General features: G+C 47.3%; 4 protein-coding genes across 4 annotated transcripts in view; 2 read left to right on the top strand and 2 right to left on the bottom strand.

Annotated features, from left to right (window-relative positions):
• Positions 1-4,035, top strand: part of DNAI4 (dynein axonemal intermediate chain 4) — an 18,421-nt gene extending 14,386 nt beyond the window's left edge. Inside the window, exons 14-17 of the mRNA XM_084528683.1 lie at positions 470-568; positions 1,238-1,464; positions 2,321-2,474; positions 3,876-4,035. Of these exons, the coding sequence (XP_084384809.1) occupies positions 470-568; positions 1,238-1,464; positions 2,321-2,474; positions 3,876-3,920 (525 nt within the window). The 3' untranslated portion in view covers positions 3,921-4,035. The remainder of the gene's footprint in view (positions 1-469; positions 569-1,237; positions 1,465-2,320; positions 2,475-3,875) is intronic.
• Positions 4,036-6,586: 2,551 nt separating this feature from the next.
• INSL5 (insulin like 5) lies at positions 6,587-8,381 on the top strand. The gene is made up of 2 exons (XM_084527689.1): positions 6,587-6,820; positions 8,080-8,381. The coding sequence occupies exons 1-2, from the start codon at positions 6,646-6,648 to the stop codon at positions 8,313-8,315; spliced, it is 411 nt and encodes a 136-aa protein (XP_084383815.1). The 5' UTR covers positions 6,587-6,645; the 3' UTR covers positions 8,316-8,381.
• A 5-nt stretch (positions 8,382-8,386) lies between these two features.
• On the bottom strand, positions 8,387-11,219 carry DYNLT5 (dynein light chain Tctex-type family member 5; the record flags this gene model as incomplete). Its single annotated transcript, XM_084528294.1, has 3 exons — positions 8,387-9,773; positions 10,811-10,935; positions 11,084-11,219. The coding sequence occupies 3 exons, from the start codon at positions 11,217-11,219 to the stop codon at positions 9,570-9,572; spliced, it is 465 nt and encodes a 154-aa protein (XP_084384420.1). The 3' UTR covers positions 8,387-9,569.
• A 2,287-nt stretch (positions 11,220-13,506) lies between these two features.
• The window catches only part of SGIP1 (SH3GL interacting endocytic adaptor 1), a 40,646-nt gene continuing 37,148 nt past the window's right edge, over positions 13,507-17,004 (bottom strand). Inside the window, 2 exon segments of the mRNA XM_084527690.1 lie at positions 13,507-16,396; positions 16,590-16,754. Coding sequence (XP_084383816.1) covers positions 16,374-16,396; positions 16,590-16,754 — 188 coding nt within the window. The 3' untranslated portion in view covers positions 13,507-16,373.

The raw sequence follows: 17,004 nt of genomic DNA, 5'->3' as shown, positions 1-17,004 counted from the left end.
GTGAGTGATCTCTGAATGTGAGCAGCTGAGTTGTTTCAGGCCATGTTACTCACATTTGCTTTGGACTAGATCCTGTGATAGCTTTCCTCCATGTGTTGGTCAAAGCTGTGAGAATTTGGCTGTTCAGCATATCCCAAGTCTTGGACTCTGATGTTTCTGCCTCTCCAAAAATGCTTACCAGTGCAATTCAACTGATTTTTTTTGTGTGTGTGTGCATGTGTACAGAGCATTTGAAGACTCATGCATTCATCCACATGAATCACAGAAAATCCAAGATTTTCAGGAGTCAAAGATCAGGCATATATGCTGCACAGCACACATGTAGGCAGCCCAAACCACAACGTTCTAGCAGCTCCACCCTAGTTCTTCAGAGGACTGTCACTGCCCAGACTCACCCAGTTCTGTACATATTTTTGGATAAGTTATAAGTAGGTTAATCCAACTTAGGTTATTTTTACTTTCATTTCAGGACACTAATTTTTATCTTGCTGGAACAGAAGAGGGTCTTATTCACAAGTGTTCTTGTTCATACGATCAGCAGTTTCTGGAGACATACAAAGGACATAAGGTGAGTGATGGATAGAAAAAAGTAATGAGAGCAGAAATGGCACTCAATAAAGTTTACCAATTTAATGGTTTCGTTGCTTTTAGTTCCTAAACAAAACACCTGCAATGAAAGAAAACTAAACTTCTTTTCTTACACAAGGAATGAGTTCCTGTAGCATGAAGTATCACAGTCTTACAGGATTACTTTCTACACTAGAAGCGTTTTTTAAAGTAATTTATTAAAGCTTGTACTAGAAACTGTTTTAAAGCTTTAGTTCTGGCATTGTTTAAATAGAACAGTCAGTGATTCGATTGTCCTGGAAACCACAGTTAAATAGCTTACATCTGAAAGAAAAATGCCAGAACTTTAACAGCACCTCCTATTTTTTACAAGTCTTTGCTTCATCCAAGAAGCTGCCCTTTCAGCATCAGCTTCTCCTAACAACAAGTGAAGGGACAGAATCAGCTGAATGCTTTTGTTCCCAAGACCTCTCTTCTCTTATCACATTGGCTGAATCCTAATTTCCTATGGGTACACATAAAACAATGCTGGTTTTGCTACTAAGGTCAGAGGACAGTTTGGGAGTTCCGTGAAAGGTCTGTGGGAAGAGAGCACTATTAAAAGCCATCCCGTGAGGCTGTAGCTCTGGAGTAACACAAAGTTGTTTTTTGTTTCTTCCCAAACACCAAGGGTCCTGTGTACAAAGTCGCCTGGAATCCGTTCAGCACTGACATGTTCCTGAGCTGCTCTGCGGACTGGAGCATTAAGTTATGGCACCAGAACTCACAGACACCCATTTTAACTTTCAGTTCCACCACCACTGTTGTTCATGACATTATGTGGTCGCCAAAATCAGTCTTTATATTTGCAGCAGTGAATGAAAGCAGAGTGGAAATTTGGGATCTCAGTGTCAGCATGTAAGTAACTACTTTTCTCAAAGAAGATTCTGAAACAATTTAAAGAACAGAGGCTGAACATTATTGCTTAATCAGTATTGCTACCAGATCATTACAAGTCCATGACATTTGTTTTGCTTGCTTAGCTACTGATAGAAGTATTACATTTTGTAAAAACAAATGCTAATTATCAGAGAACTGTAATTATAAGAGAAGAAGCTGGGTCCCTCCAAAATGGTAGAGGGTAAAGTTGCTTTTCTGCTGCAAAAATGATAGGTTCTAGCACATCTACAGCCAGAAGAAAAATAACAAAACCAAACTACTTCAGACCTTTTGTAATGATGAGAGATTGTCAGAGGTTCGGATACATCTCATGTTTTCCCACTATTGCAAAGTAGTTGAGAATCACTCATATTTTATGTAAGTTTAGTTAATCTTAGTCAATCTGTGGCATTGTACTACTGCTAGTATGAATTATTTAGTAATAATGACAGCATTAAGAAAGCAGTGGAGGGGGAGCCCACTGAATCTTGTGTTAGCAGAAAGCAAATTATTCATATTGTAAGAATATTAACACACACATAGTCCGCCCAAGTATTAGGCAACAGGACAGATTTTAGGCAACCAGGATATCTTAGTTAATAACAGCTGGAATTTTTGTTCTTGGTAGAGAACAAACAAAACATTGCCTCACTTCTTTACCCGAACAAAAATCCCACCCTCACATCTTACTTTTGGAGTTAAGCTGGAAAATAAAAAGCAAAACATGCGGCGTTTATCAGGCCTGCACTACCACTAGACTTTGTGTGATAGTACACTCCAGGCAAATGCACTTTTACCTTTATCATCATCACTATCTGCCTTTCCTGTGTTGCAGCCTGGACCCTGTGATCACTCACTCTGGCAACCCAGAAGCAAAATTCACATCTGTCCTCTTTGCTAAGAACACCGACTGCCTGCTAGTAGGAGACAGTCACGGAGAAGTCAGCGTGTTTGAGCTGCAGAACCTGGCTGCTTCCAGCAGCACTAAGGTATGACTCCCTAGGAAGAGGTGCTGGTCCTCAGTGGTCTGCCTGTCTGGTACTTTGTTCTTCAGAAAGGGATTTCTGCTAAAGAATCTAGTTGACGATCTAGCTGGTAGATACTGAAATAGGTGGAATCGGATACAATCAGATGACCAGATTAAAAATTGAGGTGGTTCCTGCTCTTCTGCATGCCACGCAGACAGAAACCTCTCAAACCAGAAGGAACAGGTAAGTCAACTTCAGACTTCAGGTTGCACTTGATTGCAAATTCAGAGGTTCCCCACATTTGGGTTCGAGAGGACATGCGGGGCAGAGCCGGAGGCCCGAGCTCCCCCCGAAGGCAGGTAAGTGGCAGAGTGCCACCCCTGCCTCCGAGGCAGGAGCGACATGCCCTCTCCTGGCTGCCTGTAAGACAGTCTCACCTCATCTCCCTGCACAGGGCCTGGAGCCCTTAACTATACTGCTTGATGATCTCAGCTCTCCCTTCATCCTTTCAGCTTTGAGCAAGGAGCGTTGCCTTGCTGGACTTGCATTCCCACTTTGTAAAATAGCACTGGCACTTTTTAAAAGCACTTCTGAGTTACACAGTGCAAAACACTAAACAATTTTTTTGGGAGGATGAAAATGCTGGTGTTAATCTAACTTTCATTCTTAGGGAATTAAGAATTAGTAATTCGTGATTATTAGCATTGCATTTAGAAGTTGTGGTAATTACTAGCAGCCTCATTTGCTAAGTACTGTAAACCACAGAGCAAGAAAGTACTTCCCTTGAAAACTGGAAGTGAGGCCATTGTTAACGTAAAATAAATGTTTGTTTGTTTGTTTGTTTTCTCCCCTACAAGTTACCATGAAGCAGTCCAAGATCTCTGAACAAAAGTTTTTCAGCCAGTAAGAGTATAGGAATCATTTTCTGAGTATATCAGTGTTTAATTTCAGACTTGAGAGATGTGGTACAACTGGGGACTGAGTCGCAGAGCCTCATTAGACAGGGTTCTAATGAGCATAGACCCTCTCATTAGTACAACTAGTACTAAAGAAAGATTATTATGGCAGGGGCAATCACTTCTAAGTACAGCTACCACACATGTATCACCTTGAAAGTTATTTTGCTTTATAAACAAGATAGTATATTTATGCCCCCTAAGTATGGTGCTACAGACGCAATCCAAACAGGCCTGCCAAGAAGTGCTATTTTCAAGAAGCTCTGTTAGAGGTGAGCATAGTTTTCACAAAAGGCCAAAGAAGAATCAGCTAACATAATACAAACTGCCTCAGCCTGCTTTCTGGATGTTCATTACACAAGCGATTCTGTTATCAGTTTGTAAATAGGATTTTTGCATTTTTTGTACTGCAATCGCACTGCCACACACCCTTTTTTGTTTTCCATCTCACTTTTTTATTTTACAGGTTGATGCCTTATATGATGTAATCAGTCCTGCTCTAACTACTTAACAGTGGCTAAATGACACCACTTCCCAGTCAGCAAACAGTAGGAGAGACTTCTGGTAGTATTATCATAAAGTGTTTATTGCTTTTAAATTCATTAAAATCTATATTTGGAACCATATGCGTTGGAAATCTTGAATGGTGGAAATTTTCCCCAGGAATCCCCCCCTCACGTGATCAGGCTGTTGCATTAATACACAGAGGGTTTCCCCTGTAATACAGATAAGGCAATAGAAAGGCTTCCATTAAAGTATTTTTTTCCTTGGGTTACTCAAAAAGCATAAATGCCCCAAATCCCCTCCTGTGCTGGCCACTCATCAGGAAAAAGAATACCCCCTAAATCCAGGCTGAGGTCCTAGAACACAGCCATTTGCAGTCCTTATCTTCCGTCGTGGTCTCAGATCCGCCATGTCTGCCACCCCATAACCCACAGCTAAGGCTGAAAGCCACGCTTTGAAAGGCATCAAGTGCTCCTGCCACCTGCAGATCGCCCCACGCCAGGCAGAATTAGGGGCTGACTTCTTCACCCTGACAAACCCGAACAATGTAAAATCACAGTTTAAATTCACCGTGCGCCACGCTGACACTTTTCTCAAAGATCCTCATACGAGACAGCGGCGTGGCTGTGGAGCAAAGGATTGACTTCAGCACCTCTGGAAGCCAGATCTGTGCTTTTAGAAACATCACCACCTCCCCCAGACCCTCCCCAGCAGCGGGAGAGCCGAAAGCTGTTGGTGGGAACTGGTGAGGAAGTAGAAAAGCTGCAGCATGAGCCGGGAGGTCAGGGCGCTTCCGCTGCTGCAACCGCTGCTGTTGGGTGACAGCGAGGGCTGGGATGGGAGCTCCGGTCAGCGTGGAGCAGTCCAGGCTGTCTGCTTGGGGGCAGAACAGAAGAATCTGAAACACAGCACACATTGGTGCACACACACACACACAAAATGCCCAGCGGGCCACCAGCTGCACCATGGTGCCTTAGAGGATTTTTGCACAAAATCGGGAACATTTTTAAAGATGAGTCACTAAGAACATGAGCGAGGTTACAGCCACAGAAGAGATCAGCACAGCAGAGATCCCCTGTCACAGGAGCTCGGTGCAGTAAAGTGCTCTGCCTGTCAACTGGCAAAGGCAATAGCTGCCAGCTCCTGAGAGCATTATGTGGGGAGACATATATTTTATAGATACAGGACATTCGGGCTCTCATTAGGATCACAGTAAATGCCCAACATTTAAACACATCACTGAAGTTAAAGATCATTTGTGATGCATTAACATCCACTTCCTTCTGCAGCCTGCACATTACACAACCTGCACGCAGGCTAATCCTTGATGTGAGATGAATCTTCGTGCATCGCAAAGACATCCAGCCATTAAGGTGAATCATGTGTTAATCATTAGTTAATCATTATTACAAATTAGATCAAAATGCACCATATATTTTTCATCAGGGCTCATGACTGTTTACTTACTGATGCTTTCTGTCGAGGCTGTAACATTTTGTAATTCACCCTGCACACTGTGTGTCACAGAACTGTAACGTTACGGTGCTGGAAAACACTCGTGGTGCTAGGAAGTGCTACAAATCCCCGAAGTTCCTCATGTATTTTGTTCTCAAATATGGAATTTCTGACCGTTTTTTTTTTCTTTAAGGCATTTTATTGAAAGAATTTTTAATTGAAGCTCACAGCAACCACAGCCAACAACATGCAGAACAACACCGAGCTCTGGACACCAGCTGATGTGCCAGCCCCTGGTCCCAGAGCTGCTCCCTGCTGCTTTAGTGCACCCATTTCTGCCTTTCAGAGATGTATTGAAAGGAAAAGGATGGCCAGGACAGTGCTCTGCAGCTATCAGTGCTTTGTTTAGAGCCATTGCCCGCTCTTTTCCATGCCTTTTGGACAGATGCAGAGCGCTGCAGCTGCAGTGGGGCCTTTTCACTGCACCTGGGTGTCTGCAAGGCAAGTACCCATGGATGCGAGGCACAGAGCAGCTCCATGGCTCTCCACGGCTTGTTCCAACAAGCTCACCATGCTCAAACACTCCACGTGCTGCAGGGCTGTATCCCATCACTTAGCACGCTAGGAAGCATAGCGTTCGTAGGTCTGGATGGCTACTTTGGCCACGAACACCCCTCGGGATGTGATTTTCTCCTGCCCAGCTGCCCTCCTGCATGCACTGCAGGCTCCCCAGAGGTGTGCAGCTGCTGCTTGGCCAGAGAACCAGGCAGGGGAGATGGAGAGGTGCACAACTGAGGATGTCCCTGGGAGAAGTTACCTCCCTTGTCATTTGGGGTCACAGAAGAAGGCCCAGAGTCACTCAAGCTGTGCTAGCACCTGGGCAACAGGCTGTGGTGGCACAGCTGTGCTGAGACTGGCAGAGAGGAAACCCATTACCTACAAACCACGCAATAAACGTTTTTGCAGAACATACACATTAAGGGTATTGCTCTAAGCCCGTTCCCTATAAAGGTGCCATACTCCGTGTTCCTATTTTAAAGCACTTAGGTAGCCTGAAGATGTCTTTAACACCAAACCCCAGCGGCGTAGCCCAAAGCCCATAAAGCGCCACCAGAAAGAAGCGATTAACTTCTTTTGGGCAAACATCGCCACCCTCGGAGCGAGCCATTACCCAGCGGAGCGCACGGAGCAGCCGTATAAATGCGGGGATTTCAGCAGCTCTCCCCAGCTCAGCCTCGCACATCTCCTCCTCCTCCTGGCCCTCAGCACCTCGCAGAATGAGGAGCACGCTGCTGGCCCTCGCTGTGCTTGTCCTACTGGCTGCGGCACACCAAGCTCACGGCGAGGGCAGCGCCGTGAAGCTCTGCGGCAGAGACTTCGTCAGAGCCATCGTCTTCACCTGCGGCGGCTCCCGGTGGAGAAGGGACTTGGCCGATTATCAGTACCTGTTTGGTGAGTAGTAATTAGTGCATCATCACAGCATCGACAGCGTGGATTTGGCTTTGAGATCCTCCAGTGATGTGGTGCAGCTTCACATCTCTTGTTTCCTCGCAGCTTGTTTTGCTTAGCTATTTTATTTGCTATTCTGCTAGATTGAAAAGATTTGGATCAAGATTTTCCAAGTCAGCCTGAGGAACCGTGAGTTAAGTGCAAGGTTACCACTGAACGCTTATACTATAACATTTTATACTAAATTTTATTTTAAATGTTGTGCTGTAACACTTTACATGTCAGAGAGAAGTCTCACTGCAGTCAATACAAGTTTCACCATTATCTTGGGTACCACACTACCTCTTTCCCCATCAAAACCCAGAAACTTTATAAACAGCTTGATGATATTAAAAGTAAGAATACAGGATGCCAAATACACGCTCTGTGATTGAAGTATCTTTATGTGCTGCTGTGTATTTATTATATATTTATTGGTGCATTCTTAGCTAGAGTCAGAAAATTCAGCCACTACATGCACTGCTAGAATTTGTACTCAGACAGGTTAAAATAACTAGAAAAAATGAAAATAAATGAGGCAGATGACAGGAACAGAGGCTTCCTATGTTTTCCATGCAATAACAACTGCCTTTTCTGAAAATTTTATGGTAGCAGCAGCTTTAAAAAGTGATCCCATCTGCAACACCCTACCAGAAAGTATGTTAAAGGAGAAGAAAACACTGCTGCTGAATTAAGTGAGGTATCTGCTACAGCTTTATAAACTCCACGTGCAGTGCCCGGTTGTACGGTGGTGTTTGAAATGCACATGAATCACAAGCATGATTTAAGTGGGAACATCCAGGAACTCTGCGTGTCTGATGTGTTAACGCAGAAGCTGCATCTCAGGAAACCCACAAGAAGCCCTCGGTTAACACGCTCATCAAGTGCTGCTCACATCAAATCACTTTTATCCTCTGAAGCAAACGTATCAGTGTAAGGCTGATTAGGCAACCGCTCCTGCAAAGAACACTCTGCAGTACAAATCCATGAATTCCTGTTATTTTAACATGTTAATCACAGAACGTGCACCTCACATAGCTCTTTTAACACCGTGCTGGTGAGGAGACAGTGATCCCATACATCCCAGCTGTTAAATCAGGAGCGTGGCTAATACTCTCAGCTCTCTAGCTGTAGCTCAGTCTGACTTTCTTTCTGATAAACACCTATAATTGACTCACGATTCCATGACTTGTAATGCTTAGCTTCTAATTTTTATGCAACAGAGAGTGAAAACCCCCCGCCCTCCTCTGAGAATGGTTATGCAGATCCCTTGACATACACGGACCGGAGGCTGGGGACTGACAGCGAGGAAATCCTAAACACCAAGCCCGAGACGAAGCGAGCTGTACAGCGCCCCAGGAAGATGTCGATGCTGAGAAAGCGCGAGGTGGCCAAGTTGCTCACCACATCCTGCTGCAGCGTCGGCTGCAGCGAGAGAGATATAAGCTCGCTGTGCTAAAAGGCAGCAGATGCTGATGAGGCTCGCTGCCATAGCTTTCATGGATTAAAATAATCATGACATAAACGCGGTTATTTCAGTTGTATTCTTTAATTGTGGATTAATTCTTTGGAGCACACTAAGGAGTAAAGGCTGAACGGTGAATGTTCTAGTACAAACCAGCTAACGGCTGCAAGGGCAGCACGGGTTGGTTTGTCTACATTCTACAAAGTACAGTGTTTTAGTTTTTACATGTTAAAATCATTACATTTTTAGACATGAGGACAATTTCTTTCTATCCAGCGACTAGTCTAGTTTCAGCTTTGCACATAAAATGTAGTAACATTAGCCATTTACCATAGGCGTTTCCTCTTACTTACGAAAATCCAACAGCCGATTTTGGACCTGGTATCAACTGTGAAATACGGGTAGCAAAAAGCCCATCCTCAGTAGTAACAGACTAAAAGGCTGTGCAAATAACTCTGTGCAGAGCATCACACCACGAGGCCTCCAAGTCAGAGCCCTGCCACAGCATGGGAATTGCTATAGCAGAAGAGACTGTGATCAATTCAGCACTGATTGCCCTTAAAAGGGGCAGGTGCCATGATTTGTTTCCTATTGCAGCTGTTTCCAAGAAAGTCTGCCCAAGCTCCTGCCTAGCAGGCAGTTAATTTGCACCCAGACAGACTGGAAATCTGTTTCTGAGCACAGAGAGGTGTTTGTCCCCTGCTATCCATAGGCAGGAATCAGCTGAGAAACACAAATCAAATTTTTTGCTAGAATCAAGCACCTTAAATAAAAGGGGCCAGACATGTTGGATGTATGTACTCTAAACATGATATAATTTAAAGGCATTTATCATTTGATTTCAAATGCTGTGGGACAGTTAGTCTTAAGCACATGCTTAACTGCCTGAAAATGCCATTTAATGCAGACTATTTCAAAATGCTTTTGTTTTACTTTCAAAAAATCCCCCTGTGATTTCTACTTGGGGATCATGTAGCCACACTAAATTCAAGGAGAAAGAGTATTACAGGGATACACTGTTCTGAAAGCAGTTAGAATCAGGTGCAAAACAGCATTTTACAGAGAATCACTTCCCAGAGAAAGCCTTGGGAAATACAATTATTACATCCACCACCAAAAACCTTACGGTAACCACATTACAAAACACTTTAGAGTTGCCTTGGTCCTTCACAACTGTTCTCAGAAACAGAAACAGGAAGAGTTAGAGAGAATGATAATTTTTCCCACTGCTAAAACTCAACTACCTCATTATTCAAAATAGACTGCGTAGACATTTGCAAGAGCAAACAGTGAAGTGTTTTTGAACACATATGATGAAAACGTATCAGTTGCTGGATCCCACAGGCACCTGCTTCCGATCTGCATGCTCTGCTCATTCAGCTGCCCAATGTGTGTCACCACAACAATCTTGTACCTCGGCACCAGGAGGGCTTTTACCCGAGCTTTGATAACCTGCAAGAGAGAAACGTGGTTAGACTCCAATGGCGAGCTCTCTTCGCAGGGGATGCTCAGTGACTGGGTTTTCTGGGACGTAGAAGTGTGAGCACTGCACTAGTGAGCCCTTGTAATATTCCTGATGATAATCTTTGAAATGCTGCAATTTAAAACATCTACAGCACGCTACCCCAGCCCCACGAGCAGGTGGATGCATGCCACTGATGTCATTTGACAAAAAAAAACAAAACTTCCATCTGCTAAAGCAGTCACATCTTTCTGCCTGACTACAGGAATGTGAGCACGGGTGTGAAGTGAGGAGTTAGGGTACGTGAGTGCCATCCTCCCACTGCACAGAGATCACCTTCCCACACACACTCACACTTACCTGCTGAGCACAGGGGGAAAAGGTACCTGAGGCAGTACTGCTTTTTCTATGCCAACAAGCCCTCCTGGGCCAGATCAGCTGAAAAACTAAAAGCTCAGGACAGTCTTTTCTGGGCAGCATGTGCAGCAAGGCTGGATTTAGCCAACAGAGAGTTTGCACGTGTCACTGAGCAGAATTAAGCCACTGTAATAACACAGGTACCACCAAGGGCTTAGTTTGGAAAGGTCTGAAACACACTTCAATTAGTAGCATTTCTGGACAGGGCAAGAATTTTTGTCCAAACCGTGTGTTTGGCCAGAGCCACTGCTGCTCAAACAACCCCCACCATCAAGCTATAGCTCTGCTCCTGCTCCAGACCAACCCTCGGTGCATTTTGAGGGCCCCCTCCAGTGTTTGCTTTACTCTGCTATTGACCCCGGACGGTGCCCACCACCCTTGCTCTGCCTGTGGTTACAAGTGAGAGGTGTGCTGCTGGAAAAAACAACCCTAAAACCTCAAGTTTTGCGTTAACTGCTACCAGAAATGGCACGGGGAGGGGGATGGATGCCTCATTACCTACCAATGAAGGAGAATACGATCGAGACCGCGCTGTGGGACCCCCTCCCAAACCTCCCTGAAGCAGCAGGAGGACACCACAGCCCCCAGAGCGAATGAACCATGGGGGTACCTCGGCGATGGTCTTCGCCATCTCCCTGCATGTGCCAGGCTCGTAGGGCAGCTCCTGCAGGTGCCCCCGCAGCACGTCCCGCAGGATGGCCTCCACCGCGCCCACCGGGAAGCGCTCGGCAGGACCTGTGGCAGAGCGGGGACACACGCACTGAGTCCCCCCCCAAACCCCCAAATTCCCCAAGGAAATTGGGGTTTCCCCAGGAAATCCCACAGCCCTGAAGCCAGGGCGGGCTCCCCGCTGACACCCCGTCCCCACAGCCCCAGCCCCTACCCGTGAGGGGGCAGCCGCCGCCCCGCTCCCCGCCGCCCCGCTCCCCCTCGCCCGGCCCGGAGGCGGTGCTGGGCCGCCGGGGGGAGCCCGGAGGGCACCGGGGCTCCGTGCCCGACCCGCCCGGGCCTCGCCGCATCCCCCCTCGGGGCCGCTGAGGGGCCGGGAGGGCCTCGGCCAGCGCCGCCCCGCGGCCGGCGGCCCCTCAGCGTCCCCCTGTGTCCGCGGTCTCCTCATGATGTCGCCACAGCCGCCTTGTTGCTCTTCATGTCACTGCAGCCCCTCATGGGACACCCCTCCCGGGTGTCTCCTGTGTTGGCACAGCGTCCCCACAGCCGCCACACGTCCCTCTGAGCCCCTCAGGTGCTTCCAAGCACCCCCTCCCCGTGTCCCCATGTGCCCCGCCATGTGTCCCCAAAGCCCTCCAGCAGGGTTCAGCAGCCCCCATAGGTCTTATGGTCCTATATAATGGGTTCCTACAGCATCCCCCATGCCCCTATGGGTCCCCAGGGGTCCCCGTGGTGCCTGCAGCCCCCTTGTGTCCCCAAGACATCCACGGGTCCCCGCCTGTCACTTCAGTCCCCTCAGGTCTCCGTGGTCCCCGCAGGTCTCTAAAGGCCCTGATGTGTCCCCGTGGCCTCCACGGCTCTTCCCATCCCTCAAGTGCCCCTACAAGCATGGTCCCCACATGTCCCCACAGCCCCCATGTGTCCCCACAGCCCCCACGTGTCCCCACAAGCCCTAAATGTCCCCATGGGTCCCCACATGCCAACCCCAACCACAGCCCCATGCCCCAGCTGGGACGCTGAGCACAGTTTCCTACAGGGATCGTGGCAGCCTCCATCCCTCTGCTTGGCTCCTCCGGGTGCTCCTGCACGTGGAAGCAAAAAGCACTCAAAGTAGTGTTTTCTGGTTTTTATTTTCAAGGAAAAAAGAAAAATCACATTTAAATTGCAACTTAAGTGGGTGTTTGATGTGGTTCTCATGTATAGAATTAATAAACTTTGTTCTGATGTGGGGGGTTCTTTGTTGCAATATTATGCATGGTAAATAATTGCATATTCAAGATTTTGTGAAATGGGTGAGAGGGAGAATGGAGGAAAGACATTTATAAAAAACATTATTTACAAAAATGATATCCACATATTCGTATCCTAATCTATAAGGCAAGTAACATTTAAAATATGTTGTCTCATGATTATCTTCAACAAGTCAATACAACACATTCATATTACCAGTGGTCAAATACAAAGCTTTGCTGCAGGAGTCCATGTGCAACAAACCTGTACGTCTTTACAGTTTTTCTCTGAGAACATTAGGTAAGCAGCAAAGTTTTCATCACAGACTAAGCAGTACCTAGGCCATCGTAGACTAAAGGTATAATATATCTCATTGCACGTTTAGGCAAGAAAGGCCAGCCATTCATTAACTTATTTAACTTAAATCTTAAAAATAGACCTGTGTATCTTAATCCACAAATATTTATAAACATTTTATACACGAGGGGTTTCATAAAATGATATAGCTTATACAGGGTGATACCCCGGGGAACCCAATTTGCTGCTGGGGCTCCCTTTGAGCCTGGAGGGGCTGCAGCAGCGGGGGCGCAGCCCAGCCTCCCGTGTCCCCCCGCTGCCAGCCCGCCTGGGCAGGACCGGAGCTGCGAACCGAGACCTGACGCGATTCTTCTCTCAAACTGCGACTCAATTTTGGGTAAGATTTGTGCCACCAAAGCACCTGGCCGATTTCATCAGCCTTGGAGCATCCTGGATGGAGCTGGAGCTGGGAGAAAGGAGTGGGTTTCAAAGACACCATGCATGGATTACAGGGCCGAACCGCAGCGTGGCATTTCCCCCCAAAATTGCTGCTTGTCAAGAAGGAGAGAGAGTTGTAACAGAGAAATAAATATTCTAAGCACCTGTTAAAACCTGCCGTATCTTCTCGCATACTGCTCGGCCTGTAGTGAAGTCCTGCTTCTGTGCAAACCCTTGAGGAACATTGCCTCACCAACACCTGCGATTTTCAAGAAAATTGCCAGCAGCACTACTGGCACTCCCTCCTGAAATGCAAGGAGAGATCGTACAGGAGGTGTGGGCTATTTCTACAGGCCTTTATCCTGCTCTGCAATGAAGTGAGAATTAAAATACATCATAAAAAAATCATAAAACCTCCTAGCTCTATGAGAATTGCTTTCCTTGTAAATTTGTGAGAAAAAGAGTAAGTATTCTGGCTATGAAATGAAGTCTTTGAGACAGTAATTCCTTACAGGGAAAGTACAATGTGATGAAATTACGTATTTCAGTCACGGTAAGCTTCAAAATTAAGATTTTTAACAAAGACATTTTCACATAAAGATGACGTCTTTGACAACAAAAGAATAGGGGAAAATCACTCCATATTCAGGGTATAGAACTGGCTTCCTCAAGCACGAGCTGAAATAGGTGCTACGTGTTCAGGGGGAGCACCATCAGCTCTACTAAGAAAAAAAGCCAAACGGAGACGGGTTTGTCTGAGACACAGAATTACAACATACATCTGAGGGGTAAAAGATGTTTGACCCTCTTAGGTCATTTAAAAATACAACACCTTCTCACGATAGTCTGGCCATTTGGAAATGTTTCTGCTGCAAAAAGGTGAAGCTGTGGCTCCTGATGTGACACTCGTGCTGCAGGAGCCCCAAGAAGCACCTCTGGGATGCTCACCTTGAACTGTCCAGGCCCCAGGAAAGGAGCACAAGTGCAGCATGTGGGATCTCGCTGAGAAAATAACTGCCCCTGCAAGAGCAGGGCAATTTATCACCTGGGCACTGAACGACTCCCCTAGGTCTCCCTGATCACGTTAAAAGGAAAGGCGGCTGGCTCTCACCTGCAGGTGTGCATGGCTTCAAAACGAAGGGTGGAAGCAGCATTTTCCTCCGGTGCAGCCCAAAAACCAGGCAAAAGGGACCCTGAGAGCACCCCACTGCGACGTGTCCCAGTGCTTACAGCCTGGGAAAATGCTGCCCTGGGAGCCAGAGCTCACCTTAACGTTACTAGGGGCATTGGCTTTTTTTCTCACCTATGTTAAAAAACCCGCTATAATGGATAACTCCTGAAAGGGCACGCTGAAAACAAAAGAAATAAATGTATTTTAAATATCACATAACTGCGCCGACGTCCTAAGAGCAGCCTGCCCCGGGAGGAGCGTGCAGTTGTGCAACTTCCTCGCTGCACGATTGCGCTCGGGACAAGGTTTTGCAAGGGAAGCCACACGCACACAGCAAGAGCCCAGCACAGAGCCAGGAGTTTGACATCCAGCGGCCTTACAGCAAAAATAACCAGCAGCTTTACAGCAGGGGAGCGATATTTCAGAACAAAAGTAAACACCAAATGAAATGCTTTTGATTTGGGGATGTTTTCTAGACTTATCTCCAAGTTATTAGATATTGTTCGTGTAGAAAGTTGGTCAGGAACTCCTCCTGCAAGGAGCACCCTCGGCTGGCTGTGAAACCTCAATACTTGCAGCAAACAAGAGAAGAAAAGTTGCAAAAAAAAAGGACTTTCTGTTCCTTACATCTAAAGAGCCACATCTGCAGGTGTCTGTGGAGAAAAACAGCCCGGCCCCATCTGCAACAGGGCGAACCCGCAGGTGCCAGGACCCAGCACAAGGGAGCAGGGCCCGAGGGGACCACGCTGAGACCTTTCTGTGCATGCACCCAGCCTAGTGACTGTCTGAATGCTTCCTTTTTTAATCAAACAGCCCGAGTGCTGCTGAGGGATGCGAAACGTTGGCAAAAACAGCATGAAGGAAAACTGCCCCAAACCGCTGGGTTCGGTCCCAGCATCGCCCACAAGAGGGGCCCAGGCGTGCACAGGGAATGGGGCACGCGGCCAGGGAGGGTGCTGAGCACCCACGCCTGGAAAAAGGGACCTGGTCTGGGGGACACGAGTGGGACAAGCTCGGGAGCTTTGGGTTATTTGGTTTGGTTTTCTTTTTTTTTTTGTGTTTTGTTTTGTTTAAAAAGCATCTAAAAACCCAATGCTAATGTAAACACCTTGTCTTTCAAACAAAATATAAAGTAAAATATCTATGTTCTGGCAATATTTACATTATAAAATCCTTAGTTTCAGGACTATGACATAGATCTCTTCTGGAAGCATGAGCTTATAACATTTGTACACAGCATGAACCAATTATGCGGAAACTGATTCTTAGATTTCGCCCTGTGCCTGAAGGGGGTGGGCTGTACAGTTTATACATATTTCCATTTTGGGGGGGGGAAATAACTAAACGGCCTGAGTGCTCCATCTGGGAATACCGGCGAGTTTGCTCTCAAAAACTTGTGCTTTACCTTCTGTGTTTGCACTTCTCTTGGGCACCCGTCCCACCACACACACCCCGACCTAGAGCCGCCTCAGGACGGAAACATCTCCAGGCCATGCGAATGCTGATCCCAGCGCCAGGTGCTTTTGGCTCGAGCTGCGTTAGTTTTTTCAATATTTGTATACTAATGTGTCTATTTTGCCTGCCTAATTGGTAAAATGGAAGGGCACAGGGGCTGCACGCCCTCAGATCCCTGACATGGGACCTGCGGGGCCCGGGGGACACGGGCTCGCTCCCGGAGCTGTCTGGCAAGGGAGGTTTGAAGGAAATGCTCTGTACAGAAGTGGCATTTTCCCTTCTTTTTTTTTTCTGGGAGGCTGCACTAGGAGCCTCCACATTCACGGAAATATGGTTCTGGATTTGGACCAGCTAAACCCAAAGGTCGAGCTTTTTATTCATCTCCGTCGGCCATACGAGGGACTGAAGAAAAAGTAAACCAGCACGTGGGCTCTGCTTAGCTCTCTTTCTGTGAGGCACCCCCTTTATAACAGCTATCAGTATTGAATTTAAATCGTATATATTGACAAAATGTAATCTACCTCTGTAAGCATTGTGCCATTCAACAGTACTACTATTAAATTTATATACCACAGTTTAAATTACATCCATTTCATGAATGGTAAAATGCTAAAACTCAAGTGTCTAACTGCCAAAATACAGCCTTACTGGAATGAGTACAATTTACAAATACAATAATTACATTTTAAAACCATTAACAATGTTACATCTAGAAGTAAATACTGTAGGACTGGTCAAGACGGTGTTTTCCGAGGAAAAAAAAAAACGCTGAAAGTTGTTGACACTTCCAACAGAAATGTCCCGAGTGCAGGATTTAGTTCATTTTCCTTAAACTGCAATTAAAACCCGTTCCACGCAGAGCAGTCCTTGGTTATTTTCCGTGTTATTTCCCACAGACTTGCATAAGCTTCCTTCAGTTATCGGCCAAGTATTTACCTGGAAATGGGACCAGAAATCAGCCGCCAGCCCCGGGGTGCAGCAGGGGGGCGAGCAGCGGGCGCTGCCCACGCACAGCCAGAGACACCGCACCCCACGGGGGATTTCTGGGGGGATTTCACCGGGGATTTCACCCCGGGGAGCTCCTGCCCTCCTGCCACCCCCCGCGGGAGAGCCGCCGGCTGGCACCTACCTGCCGCGAACCTCTTCTTGATGAGGGAGAAGCGGTAGCCGGCGCCGACGAGCTCGATGTCGCAGCTGGAGAGCGTGCTGCCCTCGCTGGTGAACTGCACGGCCAGCGGGGCCGGGACGCTCGGCCCCTCCGACAGCTGGAAGCGGGCCAGCAGAGAGCCCACGCCTGCGGGTGGAAAGCCCCCCACGGGTCCCTTACGACCCCGCAGGGGCATGCCGCGAGCCCCGCCGGCGGGTTGGCACGCGCTGCCCGCTGCCATGGGTGCACGGGGACCCCCAGGAGGGGGCAGGAGGCGAATCTCCTCATTCTGCCATCAGATTTGTGCTTTTTGGACACCCTAGCATGAAGCACACGTGAGAAGTGACCCACGGGTTGCTGCGGCCCCCAGTGGGATGCGACACCAACGCAAGGAGGG

Source organism: Aythya ferina, assembly GCF_964211825.1.
Source record: "Aythya ferina genome assembly, chromosome: 8".
NCBI classification, from domain to species: domain Eukaryota; kingdom Metazoa; phylum Chordata; class Aves; order Anseriformes; family Anatidae; genus Aythya; species Aythya ferina.
The sequence above is the reverse complement of the archived record's forward strand: the minus strand, read 5'-3'. Positions and strand labels throughout refer to the sequence as shown.

What these genes read in the sequence shown, in the direction of transcription:
- INSL5 (XM_084527689.1), top strand. Translation starts at nt 6,646, where the DNA reads ATGAGGAGCACGCTGCTGGCCCTCGCTGTGCTTGTCCTACTGGCTGCG. An exon ending in CGATTATCAGTACCTGTTTG is followed by an intron (nt 6,821 to 8,079) that starts GTGAGTAGTAAT and finishes TTTATGCAACAG; the next exon opens with AGAGTGAAAACCCCCCGCCC.